This window comes from Sabethes cyaneus, chromosome 1 (genome assembly GCF_943734655.1).
Source record: "Sabethes cyaneus chromosome 1, idSabCyanKW18_F2, whole genome shotgun sequence".
NCBI lineage: Eukaryota > Metazoa > Arthropoda > Insecta > Diptera > Culicidae > Sabethes > Sabethes cyaneus.
The window spans coordinates 146,130,320-146,148,143 of NC_071353.1; the positions used below are offsets into that span (position 1 = coordinate 146,130,320).

General features: G+C 40.3%; 2 protein-coding genes across 2 annotated transcripts in view; both read left to right on the top strand.

The window, feature by feature from the left end:
* Positions 1-2,033, top strand: part of LOC128746367 (zinc finger protein 665-like) — a 37,802-nt gene extending 35,769 nt beyond the window's left edge. The window contains exon 5 of the mRNA XM_053843421.1: positions 68-2,033. Coding sequence (XP_053699396.1) covers positions 68-1,052 — 985 coding nt within the window. The 3' untranslated portion in view covers positions 1,053-2,033. The remainder of the gene's footprint in view (positions 1-67) is intronic.
* Positions 1,584-17,511, top strand: LOC128746368 (zinc finger protein 62-like). The gene is made up of 4 exons (XM_053843422.1): positions 1,584-1,775; positions 3,637-3,869; positions 15,328-16,335; positions 17,412-17,511. Exons 1-4 carry the CDS (start codon positions 1,584-1,586, stop codon positions 17,509-17,511), a joined length of 1,533 nt encoding a protein of 510 aa, XP_053699397.1.
* The last annotated feature ends 313 nt before the right edge of the window (positions 17,512-17,824 follow it).

Sequence of the window (17,824 nt, forward strand, 5' to 3'; positions counted from 1 at the left end):
ATTTTACTCAAAAGTGGACGTATATATTTATCCCATCAGTCTATCAAAGGCTTCTCTTCTGTTGCAGCAACTCGCACGCTTTGGAAGCGGATCCTCCTACTGGCAGTGGTAGTCAACCGCAGCACATTTGCGACATCTGTGGTGCATCGTACAAGTCACATGCCGGTTTACGGGTGCACAAGAAAATGCACATATCCACATCCGTTGATCCAAAGCCCTACAAATGTGATCAGTGTAGTTCTCGATTCGTTCATAAGCGTAGTCTCCATTTTCACAAAAAGAAACACTTACCGCAGTTCAAATGTGACTTATGCAGTAAAACTTTCTCGTCAAATCAAACACTGAAGATTCACCGTAATATAAAACATACGACGGAAAAGAGCTTCAAATGTGACACGATGAAGCAGTTGGAGACGCACCGGAAATTGCACAGCTCGGAGCGTTCGTTTAAATGCGATATCTGCGGCAATGGATATAAGAGAAAAGACATTCTTGTGATACATATGAAAATTCACACAATGACGCAATCTTTCGAATGTGACATATGTGGTAAAATTTGTACACCCCATACACTACGGAAGCATCAAATAAAACACACGTTGGGAAACAAATTCGCGTGTAACGTATGCGGTATTGCTTTCCATTTCAAACACTTGCTTGCGAGGCACCAGAAGCGGCACAGTTCGGAACGTCTCCACCGGTGTCCGGTTTGTGGAAAAGATTTTATATTTCGATATGAGCTTGCTCGGCATATGCCTGTTCACAGCGATGAGCGACCGTTCGAATGCGACCTCTGCGATGCATCCTTTAAGACACGCGATGGCTGCCAGCAGCACCGGAAACAGCACATATCCGACGACCAAAAGCACGCTTGTGATATCTGTGACCGAAAATTCGTCGACAACTGTAGTCTCACGTTGCACCTGAGAACTCACACCGGAGAACGACCGTTCGAGTGTGACATATGTCGCAAAGCTTTCATCAGACGCTCAGAGCTTAATTATCATAAAAGCCAAAACCACGCGCAGGATGAGAATTTCCAATGTCCATAATGTGGTACGAATTTTCGCTTGAAACCACCATTAACAAAGTATCTGAAAATACATAACCCGGAAGCCGGAACACTTACACAATATAGTTACTACGTACCGCGGACCCCCGTTCGTTTGAACAATTTCTGAAGCAAACTAACGGGATTGGGTTTTAATTTGAACAGCTGGCAACCCTAAATATGCTGAAACTTGTATAAACTGACCGCCCTGCTCTTTGTCATATAGTTTCGGTGGTTTGATTTAGTTGGCAGTTGCAAGCAGCGAATATTGCAGTTGAAACCCGTAATAATCGAAGTATGCAAAATACGTCCGGCAAGTATACTCACTATCCTGAACTTCCGATACGTTCTCGATATCGCTTTACGTCCTAGCAGTTCGGCTTCATGACCCGACACGAGCATCACTGGTAGCGGTTCACGTCTCACGCCGGCCAGCAGTGTCACGACGCAGCCTGGTGTGCCTATCGTAAGGACGTCTGCATCCGATCGCGTGCCTTCTGTGTACTACCAGAACGTCAGAGGATTACGCTTAATGTTATCAAGTTGTGAGTATGACATAATTGTCTTCACGGAGACGTGGCTGCGGACTGATATCGGCAGCCATGAAATTTCGCCTGCCTATGCTATATTCCGTTGCGACCGTAGTGAACTGACCAGCAATCACTCACGAGGAGGTGGAGTGTATCTTCCGCCCAATTCGAGTACCGAGCTATACTCAGCTCACGTAAGAGCAACACAGTGTGTTTTGGATTGTCTTTCAGAATCGGACATAATCTTGTCAATAGGCGATTTCAATTTACCTGACTTGAAGCGGAAGGCCGACGATATTAATAGGTATATTCCTTCGAGTGCCTCAGCTGAAATTGAATTACACTTCACAGACGCAATGTTTTCCAATGGCTTGAGACAAATTAATCATTGTTGCCTGTCGACTATCATCACGAACCATTCATTTTATTACTTGACAAGATGGACGCGACAATACCTGACGACCAATCAGATCAGATCAGATTTGACTACCCTGCATGTGACTATGATCTGTTGAACTCTATTTTTGCGGACATGAAGTGGGACAATCGATTTTCTAACGCTGACTCAGTTGACCAGATGCTACTTGCTGTCCATGATTCACTTTTAGGTGTTATCACTAGACATGTGCCCAAAAAAAGACAAGTGTTGGTCTCCAACTGCAAGCAACCGTGGTGGACCCCTCAGCTTCGAAACCTTCGTAACAACCTCCGTAAAATGCGCAACCAATATTTCTTTACTAAAAGCGAATCTGGTAAAGCTAAGCTTCGGGAGCGTGAGGATGAGTATAAAGCTGTCTGTTTTGAGGATTACAACATATTTGAATTTCGCATTTACCTATATAATTAAATAATAAAAAAATACCAAGTGAATATCAACCTTAAATTAAATTCGTACATGTACGATATTGTTACTTCACCCACTGAACTGAAAGTGAGCTACTATTTGGCCTTCGGCAATTGTATTTCCGCTTATATTGATATTATATTACTTATCGCTTCATGAAAATCTACATATGTATTGGTGAATATAAAACCACTTTGTATGAATAGTTTGGTTAGTCTTAAGAAACTCGTTCAATTATATACATCAAACAAATTCTCGTCATTTTTATATCGCTATCTCGAAAATTCAATAAATTCGAAATCGTCGAATTATATTAAACAGTGGTGCCGAAACCCGGGAATCGCGTCGCCGGATAAATTTTGTCGTAATTTCTCGTCATCGGGTGAACAATCGAGTTCACTAACCATCGTTTCTACTAAGGAAGGCTGATCGATCCTCATCGAGAAGAAGCGCATGGTGAAATTGTGCAATCGCTTGGGACTCATTCTTGGACTCACTCGTTGGAATTATCGTTCGTTGCATGCTACGAGTGTCGGTAGCAACAAAGGTTAAGTAAGGCAATTTAAGGTCTGTATTTTTATACGATAATGAGCCCGAAGAAGAGAGCTCGCCCTGGTGTTAGCCGAATAAAGATTTTGATTCGCCGTAGGGCAAATGTACTAGGTTCTGCGTCCTTAATTAAATCTTTCGATGATAACTACCAAGAAAGTGAAGTGAGCCAAGTGCAGGTTAGAATTACTCTTTTGGACGATCTTTGGCGGCAATTTTCTGAGATACAGGACGAAATTGACATGTGTGAAGATCCAGATAGTTCTGAGTTGTCTGAGGATCGTATTTCTTTTCAAAATTTGTATATGACCTTAAAGTCGTCGCTTATGGTTAAATTACCACGTGAAATCCCTTCAGCGCAACCACGTGCTCCTCCTATCATCCAGCCAAATAATATTACCCTAGGAGTGCGCCTTCCCGAAATAAAGATCCCGGAATTTTACGGCAATCCTGAAGATTGGGTAGAATTTCGCGATTTATTTAAGTCTCTCGTACATGGTAATGCGCAGCTCACCGCGGTGCAAAAATTCCATTACCTAAAGGCTGCTTTAAAGGGTGAAGCACATCGCATTGTCTCTTGTTTAGAGGTTTCAGCCGCCAATTATCTCATTGGCTGGAATCTCATCGAAAAACGTTATAACAATCCCAATTTTTTGATAAAGCGTCACATTGCGGCATTGTTCTCGATACCAGTTCTAAAACGTGAGTCAGCATCAGCGCTTTCAGAACTGGTCGATCAATTTGACCGCCACGTTAACGTTCTGAATCATTTGGAAGAAGCAGAAGAACACTGGAACTCAGTACTTGTCGAGGGCCTCAGTCGTCGTTTAGATTCAGTAACTCTAAAGGAATGGGAGAAACAGTGTAAGGAAGACGAAAGGCCAACCTACGAACAGTTAGTTACATTTATTCGCAAACAGTGTCGCATGTTACAGTCCGTAAGGTTATCTCAAACCGGTCAGAATATTATCGAACCTAAGCAACCGGTAAAACCCAAGCCAATTTCCACTTATGTAGTAACAGAACCATCAAATAAATGTGTAGCATGTAAGCAAAGCCATTCGTTGTTTAGTTGCGATCGCTTTAAGGGTATGCCACCCAAGGAAAGGTTTAATTTAGCGAAAAGGAATAAATTGTGCATAAATTGTTTAAAGGGTTATCATATGAGCCGTTCCGAATTATAGTGGTCTATTGACCATTTTTGTCAAAAATGAGATTTTTGCATAAATCGCATCTTTATCGATAGATGTACTATATAAACACTAAAAATTACAAAATAGTAGGTTTCCAACCTGCTTTTTTTCATGATGAATTTTAGGTCCGGAACAGAATGACCATTCTGTTCCGTATTATAGTGGTCTATGTGCATGGGACTTACTTGTGACAGAGATTGAGATAAAACTCCCATAATCCCATAATTAGATGAAAGTAGTTAATAAGCGTAAGTCGACTATTGTTTTTTTTGTGCCGATTGAACTCCCCCTCCTTCTATGGGAGACCCCCCCCACCCCTAATCAACAAAAGCCTTGTTTTCGTCAAATCCGCTAATTTTCGTTTGCTTTTATCTCCGGAAATAGTAAGTCTAGAAAGATACTATTTTCACATTTTCAAAGAATATTGCCCAAGGAATTCGAAAAAAGTAGTATTTTTTAGCACCATTGCTGCCAAATATTTTTTTATTCGATTTGAAAACTAAAGTTCTATTTTTCTCTCAATGAATACATTTTAATCTCAAAAGTTCCGACTCCATCGTATTACAGAGATTTTTTTTACATTAGAATTACTTATCGTCACGAAGTATTCCTTGCCGATCCAGAGACAACGTTTTGAAGCAAGCGGCCTCCAATTTCTTATGTAAAACCAAGAGCAAAATATTTTTTTCAAGAAGCAGTGAGTCTCTATGCCCTGTTGTGAAAGCATGTATATGTTACTAGATATTACATTTTCCTGAGCAGTGTTGCCAGTTTTTAGTTTAAATTTTGGAATTTGGCAACACTGTCAATTTTTTTTGGATTTTATAAAAAATCTGGCAAATACGATGGAGTTGGAATTTTTGAGATGAAATTGTATTCATTGGGAGAAAAATAGTTATTAAATCGAATCGAAAAATATTTGGCAGCCTTGATACTAAAAAAATACTATTTTTTCAAATTCATTGGGCAGTTTTCTTTGAAAATGTGAGAATAGTGCCTTTCTAGACTTAATGTTTTCGGGGATATAAGCAAAAGAAAATAAGTGAAATTGACGTAAACAGCCCAAGTAACAATTTGGGTTTTATAACACTCTTATGATGGTTTATATGACCAATTTTGGTCTTAAAACCCGCAATAAGAGTGCAGTAAAACTAACATACTTGGGACGGCTTTTGCTTATAAAAACGGGGCATCAAACTTGGAATTCTGACTGAATTTGGTAAAAATCTAAGAAGGTCCATTACAAGTTTTACTTTTTCTTGGTCACTTGACGTGGAATGACCCATTTTCAATTTATTCAATATTATTTTATATTTTAACATTATTTTCAATATAGTACAAGGAAAATTTGAATTGCAATTCAAACAAAAGTGTATGAGATAATTTTTCGTTCGAACGAATATGAAATTACTCAGAGTAATGAAATGTACTATTCCGCTTCAAGTTTACCCTCTATAGTAGAGTGTCCCAAAATAGCACTATGTTAGAAAACCCGGGGGCTCACCCCTCAAATGATAGCTTAGGGTGTCACAACAAAACTTTTATATGACGTCAACATTGGTTGCCGCGATTTAGGGGTCGCACATTTGAGTTTTATGGAAAAATGGCATTTTTCAGGAGTAAATTCAAAAAAATATTTTTAGAAATGTTATAATAGATGAAACAAGGTACCTAACTATTTTTTCACAATCATTGGGACCTAATACATCCATAAAAAAGTTATGGTGGCATGTCTGGAGTCATATTTGGTTACAAAAATTTATTGAATTTGGCAAAAATTTAAAATTTTCGAAATTTCATTTAATTAAACATCAAAACAGGGTATCAAACAGTGTCTTAGAGCAACGTAGCTATACTGTAAAGATGGGAAATTTTATGACGAACAACTTTGCCGAAGAAAGTTTCTAACATTTCTAAAAATATTATTTTGAATTTACTCCTGAAAAATGCCATTTTTTCATAAAACTCAAATGTGCGACCCCTAAATCGCGGCAACCAATGTTGACGTCATATAAAAGTTTTGTTGTGACACCCTAAGCTATCATTTGAGGGGTGAGCCCCCGGATTTTCTGACATAGTGCTATTTTGGGACACTCTACTCTATAGTCTATAAAAATAGTCTAGTTAAAGTATTTAGATATAAAACTGTTTGGAAACTTTAATAAGATGTATTCTTACACAAATCTAAGTGTAACAGTGTAGTTATCTTTCTTCTTCACTTTATCGTCTATTTCATCTCTATCTCAATATTTTCCTGATTTTCATTCCGTTATCGAAACTTGACCTTCAGTTTTTACACGACAAACTTCGCAGCCAGCTGTTAGAGTACAGGACAATTGCAGGGCAAGTTGCTGCGACTATTGATCAGTGAAAAAATTATAACAAAAGGTTTGTTATGACTCAAATTATAAAATTACTTTTACCTTCAGGATGGTATGGAGGGTTTTTTCCTATGCTAGTCCAGCAGAAAATAACTCTCACTCGGTTTGTTGACATTTTGCAGATTGACCCTTTTGAAAATTTGGTACCGAATTTTCTTTGATTATACAATTTTCATGAATCGTGCAAAATGTTTAGAAAGTAACTGGGAATGTGTTCACGTGACTGAGACCAATAGATTAAGTGAGTTGGTGGGATTTTTTTGGCCTTTTTAGAAGTACCATTAATAGATGGTAGATGAATTTTTTACAGGCAGTTAACGCAGCTAGAAAAAAAATTGAGTGTTGAAGTTAACTAATTCTCATAGCCTTGTAGTAGTGAGACAATTCTGTACTATTTTGATATTATCTTAAAGCTGGTAGTCATTGGAATAACCTTCCCGAGGACCGCAACTTTCTAGATAGTCAGCAGCGCAAGATACAGCCTGTATATGAATATTACATATACACTGGCACCACGTAGTGAGACAATTCTGCGCAATTTTCCATACCACCCAAAAGCTGGTAGTCATTGGATTAACCTTCCCGAAGACTGCAACTTTCTAGATAGTCAGCAGCGCAAGATACAGCCTGTATATGAATATTACATATACACTAGCGCCACGTAGTGAGACAATTCTGCGCTATTGTCCATACCACCCTAAAGCTGGTAGTCATTTGAATAATCTTCCCGAAGACCGCAACTTGCTAGACGGTCAGCAGCGCAAGATACAGCCATTTACAAATCTCATGGAGATAGACCACTATGGTGCGGAACATTTTGGGGATTACGGTGAAAATATATCCAGCTTTTTACGAGCCATAATGGCGGACGTGTTCGTAATATTTGAACAGCATTTTTGACATTTCCCTAATACATCGCACGTTTTCTTTCTGTGCGTTCCTTTAGTTTTACCGTGAACGCGCGGAAAGAAAACGTGCGATGTATTAGGGAAATGTCAAAAATGCTGTCCAAATATTACGAACACGTCCGCCATTATGGCTCGTAAAAAGCTGGATATGAAATCATAGTGGTCTATGTACATTGGTGGGAATAAATCGTATATTTTGACAAAAGTTGGGATTTTTATGTATTCTCATGTTGAATCACTTTATACACTACACATTAGAACACTTGGTTTGGAGAAAATAATTGTATAGAATTTATTATAGAGTTTTTTAGACAATTGCGTCTCCTGTAAAATTAACTAAATGGTCAATAGACCACTATAATTCGGAGCGGCTCATATGGCGAGAGACTGTAACGCATCGTGCTGCAGTATATGTACGCAACGCCACCATACTCTCCTACATTTGCCACCAATCGCCGATAAGGTTATCTCGGAATCGAATATACAGCATCCGCATGCCTTTTTCACTACAGCTCATCCGTCGCCTCGTAAGGTGGAACAAATATCTATTCAATTTGATAACTCGTCGTCGCAAAGAAATAGAGAATCAATCGTGTCGCCTCGTTTCGTGCATATGCCGATTGCGTTTTCGAGTACTCAATCATGTGATAAGCAAGTTGTCGATCCTCAATCGTTAGACACATCTCAACCGTCCGAGTCAACAGTGCACCCCTCGCGGACCTGTTGCGAAGTGTTCTTGTCGACAGCCTTGGTGAAGGTCAAAGATAAATTTGACTTCACACATCTCGCTCGCATTGTTTTAGATAATTGTTCGCAATGCAACTTTATTTCAGAGTCGCTTGCCCGAAAACTAGGCTTAAAACGAATAAAAACCAATATGGATGTAGTCGGAATCGGTCCAGGTAAGGTACATATATCGGAAATGTTGGCAGTGAAGATCAGCTCTCGTGTTGGAAATTTTAGTGTTACAGTTTCATGCTTTATTATACCAAAAATACCAGCGGGTTTGCCTAGTATGAACGTAGACATCAGCAATTGGAGATTGCCAGAAAATTTACGTTTGGCTGATCCAAAATTTAACATTAGTGCAGGGGTGGAGATTTTAATTGGCGCAGAATTATTCTTTTCCTTAGTTGAGAGGGAAAAACTTTTATTAGAAAAGGGATATCCTTTATTACAGAACACAGTTCTCGGATTCGTAGTTAGCGGTATGTATTCGAACCCAGTGAATAAACCTGCGATATGTGTTATAAGCACCGGAGAGGCTTTGGATGCCATGCTGCAGCGATTTTGGGAGACTGAGCACTGTTACGAAGAAAGAATGCTGTCTCCAGACGAACAACAGTGTGAGAACCACTTTAGAAGAACAGTTTCGCGTGATGAACACGGCCGCTATGTTGTTAGATTGCCGTTAAGGGAAGATAGATTGCCACTGCTCGGGGATTCTTATCCACTAGCGCAGCGTCGATTTCTTTCGGTGGAGCGACGATTCAATTCGGATCCCGTGCTTCGAAACGAATATCTTCGTTTTATGGACGAGTACGCCAGATTGGGACATATGGAGGCTAGCTCTAGAATAGGTAATTTTCAATTTTTTCTACCGCATCACGCAATTCAGCGTCCAGATAGCTCAACGACAAAAACGCGTGTCGTATTTGATGCTACTTGTAAAGGAGGTAACCAGTTGTCGTTAAACGATGTTCTTTATGCAGGCCCTATAGTACAACCTTCACTTTTATCGATTGTATTAAACTTTCGCATGCCGAGATTTGTGTTCATCGCGGACATTGAGAAAATGTTTAGACAAATTTGGATTCATCCAGAAGATCGAAAGCTACTGAAAATCGTGTGGCGATCGGATGTGAATGAACCTTTTCAAGTTTTCCAATTAAAGACGGTCACGTATGGAACTAGCTGTGCTCCTTTTCAGGCCACACGTGTACTGAATCAGCTGGCAGCTGATGAGGGAAAGGAGTTTCCCTTAGGTGCTAAAATAATAACCAGTCGAACTTATGTTGACGACACGTTAGCAGGTGATGATGATTTAGATAGGGCAATCGAGTCAACCGTTCAATTAAATGATCTGCTGAAACGGGGTGGTTTTAAGCTAAGAAAATGGTGCGCTAATGACACCAGGGTACTTTGCAGTATTCCTCCGGAGTTGATCGAAATGCCCACTGAAGTAGAAATTGATCGTACATCATCCGTAAAAACACTAGGTTTATTATGGAACCCACTTAGCGACCAATTCCGATTCAAAATTCCCCAATATGATGATTTGCAAACTCTTACAAAACGAATTGTTGTGTCAGAGATGGCCCAACTATTTGACCCTTTGGGTCTCGTCGGATCGGTAATAATAAGTGCGAAAATATTTGTACAGCATTTATGGGCAATGTTTTCCAATGGCTTGAGACAAATTAATCATATTGTTGCCTGTCGACTATCATCACGAACCATTCATTTTATTACTTGACGAGATGGACGCGACAATACCTGACGACCAATCAGATCAGATCAGATTTGACTACCCTGCATGTGACTATGATCTGTTGAACTCTATTTTTGCGGACATGAAGTGGGACAATCGATTTTCTAACACTGACTCAGTTGACCAGATGCTACTTGCTGTCTATGATTCACTTTTAGGTGTTATCACTAGACATGTGCCCAACTGCAAGCAACCGTGGTGGACGCCTCAGCTTCGAAACCTTCGTAACAACCTCCGTAAAATGCGCAACCAATATTTCTTTACTAAAAGCGAATCTGATAGAGCTAAGTTTCGGGAGCGTGAGGATGAGTATAAAGTTGTCCTTACCGCAACATATGACAACTATTTGCAAAGGATTCAGTCTGCCGTTAAACAGGACCCCTCCTGTTTCTGGAATTTTGTTAAGAAACGTAAAACTGGCAACAATATTCCTCCGTCGGTCAACTTCGAAGGAACAACTTCTCACTCGAGCTCAGAATCAGCTAATCTTTTCGCTACGTTTTTCGAGGGCGTATTTGATAAAGCATCACCCGTCCAGCGACACAACTGCTTCGAGCATATACCGTTGCGTGATATTAATCTACCACTAGTGCAGTTTTCTATATAGGAGGTTCGGAAAGCTCTTGAAGATCTCGATTCAACGAAAGGACCCGGAACAGACAGTCTACCGCCAGTATTTTTAAAAAACTGCGCCGTTTCGCTTGCATCGCCTATTACCGCTGTTTTTAATTGCTCAATCAGTATTGGATCGTTCCCAATTGCATGGAAAATGGCGTTCATCGTGCCGATCCGGAAGTCCGGAAGTTACAAATCGGTCACCAATTACCGTGGCATATCCATACTTTGCAGCCTCAGCAAGGTATTCGAAAAACTACTTCATACAACTATATACAGGTCAGTTGCACCGATCATCTCTAACAGCCAGCATGGATTTATGAAGCATCGTTCGACACAGGGATATCACGTGAACTAGAAGCGGCAAGTGGATACGATCTATTTTGATTTGGCGACAGCTTTTGATACTGTACCACACAACCTCTTTAATGAAAAACTGAACTACATCGGATTTCCCTCATAGTTTACCGAATGGCTTTACTCATACTTATCCGATCGCAAAGCATTCGTTACAGTAAACTCCGTGCGCTCCAGAACATTTGACATATCGTCTGGTGTCCCTCAAGACAGTGTGCTTGGCCCGCTCATCTTTATGATTTATATTAATGACCTGGTCGAGCTGCTGTCATCATCGAAATTATCGTTTGCCGACGATCTAAAAATTTTTCGGGTGATTGCTGTCCCTGCCGATTGTGTTGCATTACAGTTACATAGACCGTTATCAACTGATTAGCCTACACTTGCAGTCCGGCGCGTCAAACAGCAGCGTCTTTTTATATTCGACCTTATAACAGGCAATGTGGATTGCCAGGAACTCCTGTACCAGATACCGTGGAATGTATCTCCTTGTCGGCTTCGGAATCCACCGTTCTTGGCCATCCAATTCCACAGAACAAATTATGGTGTGAATAATTTTTTTAATGTCTACTTACGTTCCTTCAACGACGTTTTTATTTATTTATTTCAAGGGGTCGGTCACTCGGCACAGCCGTTCTTATGTTAGGCGACTTGAAACAAGCCGAACTGTGCCGGTGCTGTACCGAAAGTGCCGAACTGCAAGATTTGTTAAATTTGTTATAATCTGATAGTTCTGGCAACCGTGCGAGATGATTTTGACAACTGGCCGTGCTCCCATTTCATATGTAAAATTGAACCAGATGTGTGTAAAGCCCAATAAATGTTATTTTTATAAGGCTTTAGAGGTGTGCCGGTTGGTATCTCTGAAGTGCCGCGGCATAATGTGCTGAGTGTCCGACCCCTTGATTTATTTATTTATTTATTTATTTTATATCCATCCGACCTAATAGGTCTACATGGAGCAATGGTTGGATGGGGAAAAGCCAAGCTGAGGCCATCCTCACGTAGGCATAAAAACCCCATCATCTTCACAAAAATTCATAATTACAATTCACATCACATACTACATAATAAATAAACATTAATTGTCAAGTGAGTAACTAACTTAAACTAAATACAAAAAATCATGGTCACTTATAAAATACTAGAATTCGAAATCTTTTGGAAGAATTTGTGCGATGGTTCTCCGAATTCATACATGTGCTCCACTAAAGAAAACGTTCGAATACACGCTGACATAGGTTCATTGAATCCGAAAGTTGTACGGTGCGATAGAGGTTGTAGCAGTCCAGCAGAGCGGAGAGAACGCTGAGGAGCACGGAAGTTAATCGTTGAAAGAATGTTCGTTGAATCAATTTCTCCATTCAATATTTTCGCAATAAACATGGCTTGCTGAATTTTCCTACGGCGTTCTAAGGTGTCAAGCCCAATAAGGCGACAGCGATCAGGATACGGAGGCGGGTTCACGGGATCTTGCCAGGAAAGATTACGTAACGCAAAACGAATGAACCTCTTCTGCACTCGTTCAATTCGTAAATTCCAGGTTAGTTGATATGGAGTCCAGATAGGACACGCGTTTTCCAATAGAGGTCTCACCAGGGAACAGTACAAAGCCTTCAAGCAGTATGGTTCCTTAAAATCTCGTCCAATTTTCGAAATAAAGCCGAGCTGCCGAGTTGCTTTGAAGATAATAGCCGAGCGATTTAGATTGAAGTTAAGTTTTGCATCGAGAATAACGCCAAGATCATTGACATGTTCAACCCTTTCAAGTGCTTGACCATCAATGTTGTATTCGAAAATAACAGGGTTAGCAATGCGATGGAAAGTCATAACCTGACATTTTGAAATACTAACGATCAGCCAGTTCTTGCAACACCAATTTACGAAAATATCCAGCAGCTTTTGCAAATTACGACAATCTTCAATTGACCGTACAACAAGATACAATTTCAGATCGTCTGCGTACACTAACTTACAACCGTCACCCAGAAGCAAAGCGATGTCATTGAAGTACAGCGAGAAAAGCAATGGGCCCATATTGCTGCCTTGTGGTACGCCCGATTTGTTTGAAAATGGGGTGGATAAACAGGAATTGAGCTGTACACGTAGAGTTCGTCCGCATAAGTAGGAACTTAACCACTCAGTAAAGTTTTGTGATGCACCAAGTCGAGAAAGTTTTCGTAAAAGTATTCGATGATCAATACGGTCAAACGCTGCCTTTAAATCGGTGTACACTACATCGATTTGGGCCTTCTGTTCCATGTGCGAGATACAAGTCGACGTAAAATCCATAAGGTTAGTGCAAACGGATCGTCCTGGCATAAATCCATGTTGATCGACCGAGATATAACTTTTCGTGTGAGAGAGAATAACAGAGCTTACAATTATTTCGAATAGCTTGCATGACGCTGAGAGACTAGTTATGCCACGGTAATTCCTTATATTATGTCGATCGCCGCTTGTAATGTAATGTGTTGTTTGTAATGTGTTCGATTTTACTCTGTCTAAAAATGTGTTTAGTAATGGAATCCGAGGCTTGAATTAGTTATTAAGTCTAGTATTAAGCATACAATCTGTACGACGTAGTCGAAGATGGTGAAAATAAAATTAAAATTAAATTAAAAAATTAAAAATAAAAACGGTCAAACGAACGGGGATGTTCCACGGTATTTAGTTTACATAATTGTAGCATCTATTGAAACTTCCCAAGTAACAACGGTAGCTGAATTGCAAGAGTAATTGCTGTTTACGGGCTGCTTTAAGGCGATCAAAGCTGCATAAAGTAAGCACTTAAATGGTGGTTTAACAAGCGATGTTTAAACTACTTTAAGTTCTTCAAACCAGCTCTCTCTCAAAGACTGATAAACAGGATTAATAGCGGATTATTCTGCTAAACAATCCGCTTCTAAGCAGCCATAAACATCAAACCGTTTTACGACTGCTTAAAGGCGTTAAAGTCTAGAGTAGAGGCTTTCACCACAGAGAACAGACATCCAAGCGAAAGGTCCCCACTTGGATAAAACTTATGTCAAATTAGTTGGGAAACTATAGTGATGATGTCGCTATAGGCGCATAAAATTCTACACTAAACTCACAACAGCTAGCTTCTGGCGCTAGCATAACGCTTACAGTCCATATATACTAGCGCCAGAGGAGCCAAAGGTTGTCAGTGTGCAAATCAAAAGAATCATTTAGTTGGGAAACTATAGTAGTGGTGTCGCTAGCATATTAGGTAATTTTAATTTGAAATTTTATCCAAGAATTCCCGAAAAATTTGTTCCTGAATGGATGTCTGTTCTCTGTGGTTTCACTAGGCTCACAGCTTTCAAACTACTTTAAGGCTGCTTAAAGATGTTAAAGTGGCTTTACAAACTACTATCAAGTTTTCATTCGGCTCACAGCAAGCATACTGTCAGATCATAGAATTTCGCAATTCGGCTGACAGCAAAAGTTTGTCAATTATCGACATTATCGACTGCTTTCAGGTGTAAAGATATTCCCACTGTCTGTTCTGCAGATGCAGATGGGGCGGATCATACGGTGAGTGCTTATGGACTAGAAGATAGCGGGGGTTCAATTCCCGAGAAAACATGCATTTTTAATTAGCTTACTTATACGAATTAAAGCTATTCGAAATTAAAAATATCACGTTCGACAATGTTCACAGCAAAAAAAATGATGCGTTCCATTTTTTTAAATTTAAAAATAGATTTTTTTCTGAGTTGAAAAAAGGTTTTTATTTCTAAACCTAAACCAAACCTAAACTAGCACAGACAAACAGACATGACACTCGTTTTCCATTCATCGTACCGATTAAACCGTCATTTCAAATATGAGCTTAGTTGGGAATGTCTCCGTTTTGGTCAAAGTGGCGCTTTTTGACGAAAAAAGGGGAATTCCCCATAAAAAATACTTGCTACTTCAAGGGATATCCATATTGCTATTTGATATTTGGGAATGTCGATCATAGATGGTGCTAGTGTTCAGGCTAAATGTGAGGTACGATAATTTTTGTTGATTTTTCTTCCAAGAGTTATGTCTGTGACCATAGTTCAGCCACAGGTTGAATAAAATCAGCTATGAAAGCGTTTGATCAACCTGAAATTATTACTTGGGTTGCCATGCTGTGCTGATTTACCGTGCCAGCGCCATATTCAAGAGTGCTTTTTCTTAAATATTAAGAAAATTGTTGCTATTTAAACCATTTCCATAACATAAAATCATCAGATGTAGTTATCAAGTTGTTTAAATTGGTAGAATTAGGTATTGTCTTGAATATGATGCTGGCGCGGTGTATTTATGCGTCATTCGACTCAATGGTCCACTTGCAATACTCAGTTCACTAGCTTCACTTAAAAGTGTACGTATTTATCGCACCAGTTTATCAATTGCTTCTCTTCTGTTGCAGGAACTCGCACGCTTTGGAAACGGATCCTCCTACAACCAGTGGCAGTCAACCGAAACAGCACAATTGCGACATCTGCGGCGCATCTTACAAGACACGTTCTGGTTTATACACTCACAAAAAAATTCACACGTCCACATCCGTTGAGACAAATCCATTCAAATGTGACCAGTGTAGTTCGCGATTCGTTCGAAAGAGTAGTCTCAATGTTCACAAAAAGAAACACTTACCGTTAATGCAGCAGGAAAGCTCGCATAGAAACAAACCCGACAAATCACAGTTCAAATGTGAATTTTGCAGTAGAACTTTCGTGTCAAATTACACACTGAAGAATCACCGTATAGTGAAGCATACAACGGAAAAAAATTTCAAATGCGACATTTGCGGTAGAGAGTTCCACATGATGAAGCAGCTGATGATGCACCTGCAATGGCACAGCGCGGAGCGTTCGTATAAATGCGACATCTGCGGCAAAGGGTATAAATTGAAACAACATCTTGTGGCGCATATGAAAATGCACATCACGACGCAATCCTTTGAATGCGACATATGTGGTCAAATTTGTAAGGCATCCTACACACTACAGGTGCATAAAATTATAAAACACACGTCAGAAAAAAAATTCGCGTGTAACGTATGCGGTAAAGATTTCCATACGAAATCGTTGCTTACGAGGCACCTGAAGTGGCACAGTTCGGAACGCCCATATCGGTGTCCGGTTTGTGGTAAAGATTTTCTAGTTCGAAATGAGCTTGCGCGGCATTTACCTATTCACAGTGATGAGCGACCATACGAATGTGACCTCTGCGATGCTTCCTTCAAGGTACCTGGCAACTTGAAGATTCACCGGAAAATCCACAAACCCGCCGATCGCAAACTGCACGACCTGAAACACGCTTGCGATATCTGTGACCGAAAATTTGCCACCAACTATGCTCTCACGTGTCACCTGAGAACTCACACCGGAGAGCGACTGTTCGAGTGTGACGTATGTCACAAAACTTTCTTCACGTGCGGCGGCCTTTATGGTCATAAATTCACACACACGCAGGAGAAAGATTTTAAATGTTCAGAATGTGGTAAAAATTTTCATTTGAAAAAACAACTAACAGAGCATCTGATAATACACAATCCCAACAGGAAGTCATATATTTGCGACCTCTGCGGCGCGTCATACAAGTCACGTAATGGTTTACACATTCACAAAAAAAGTCCCAAGCATAACCCCTTGCATAACCCGGCGCGCTCACACAAGTGTGACATCTGCGGTGCATCATACAAATCACCTTTGGGTTTACGGCGGCACAACAAAATCCACTCTTCCATCACATCCGTTTAGCCAAAACGTTACAAATGTGACTAGTATAGTTATTATGTACCTCATAGTCATAGCAACCACCGTTTAGTTGAATAAAATTTTCACTTTTGCTTAATAGACTAAACCAAACAAATCTCACAAGTGGTTATGGTCCCAGAACTGGCCATATCCGAAGAAGAAAAACATGTCCTAAGGAGACGGAACCAGCAATGCACGTGCTGGCAGTGAAAGCGGTGCAGTTGGACGTATTAATGCAGTCGCTATGCCGGTCAACCACTCGGGCCTTCGTCATAAAAATGACGCGAAGAATCTTGGTCCGCTGTAGTCCCGGCGGAAGGTCAAAATATCGATGCGTTTGCTTGAGCCTGGAGAGGACCAACTATATAGTTTGATTCTGGATGCGAAGGAAGTCTGGGAGAAGTTGCGTAATGCTTTTTTATGAAAACGGTTAGATGAGTGCGGCAGTGTGAAATGCTACGTCGATGAGCTAATGTCCACGGCGCATAAGCTATAAGCTTACTGGAATTGGTTTCCAGATCGATGATTCATGGCTTGCCGCGTTGTTGCTGATGGGACTTCCGGAACATTACGAGATCCGAAACTGATTTGACGTCTGAAGCTGTGGATCAAAAAAAATCTGCAGGATGTAAAGATGCAACGGTCCAAAAAGTAGCATCGCTGTTTGTCTGGAACTAAAGTGGAAAACAGGTAAAAATAGCTGTAATATTGATGTCTGAATAATGTTAATTTATTCCTTTTACAATAACAGTTGCGTGCTGCAGTACTACATCACCACCGGAACATCCGACAGCGCAGATTGGTTATGCATTGGCGAATGCAGCTTCACCGTCATCAGCAGCAATATATGATATACAGAATCTATATATATAAAAGTGCGCGTGAGTATGTTTGTATGTTCCACCATAACTCCTAAACGCCTTGACCGATCTTCACCAAACTTGGCACACATATTCTTTGATATAAGAGAATCAGCACTGGGGGTTCGTAACAGGGGGAGAGGTTATAACTCCGAAATGCCTGGACGGTTATTCATCAAACTTGGCACAATTGTTACTCGGTATAAGAGAATCAGCATTGGGGGGTTAACAAAAACGAGGGAGAGAGGTTCCCTGATCGGGGGAGAGGGTCCCTAATAGGGGGGGGGGGGGAGACCATAACTTC

Bases quoted from the DNA above. Each gene is read 5' to 3' on its own strand.
- LOC128746368 (XM_053843422.1), top strand. From the start codon at position 1,584: ATGTTATCAAGTTGTGAGTATGACATAATTGTCTTCACGGAGACGTGG. The intron at 1,776-3,636 runs GTAAGAGCAACA...TTTTTGATAAAG, and splicing joins CCGAGCTATACTCAGCTCAC to CGTCACATTGCGGCATTGTT. The intron at 16,336-17,411 runs GTGCGGCGGCCT...TTACAATAACAG, and splicing joins TGTCACAAAACTTTCTTCAC to TTGCGTGCTGCAGTACTACA.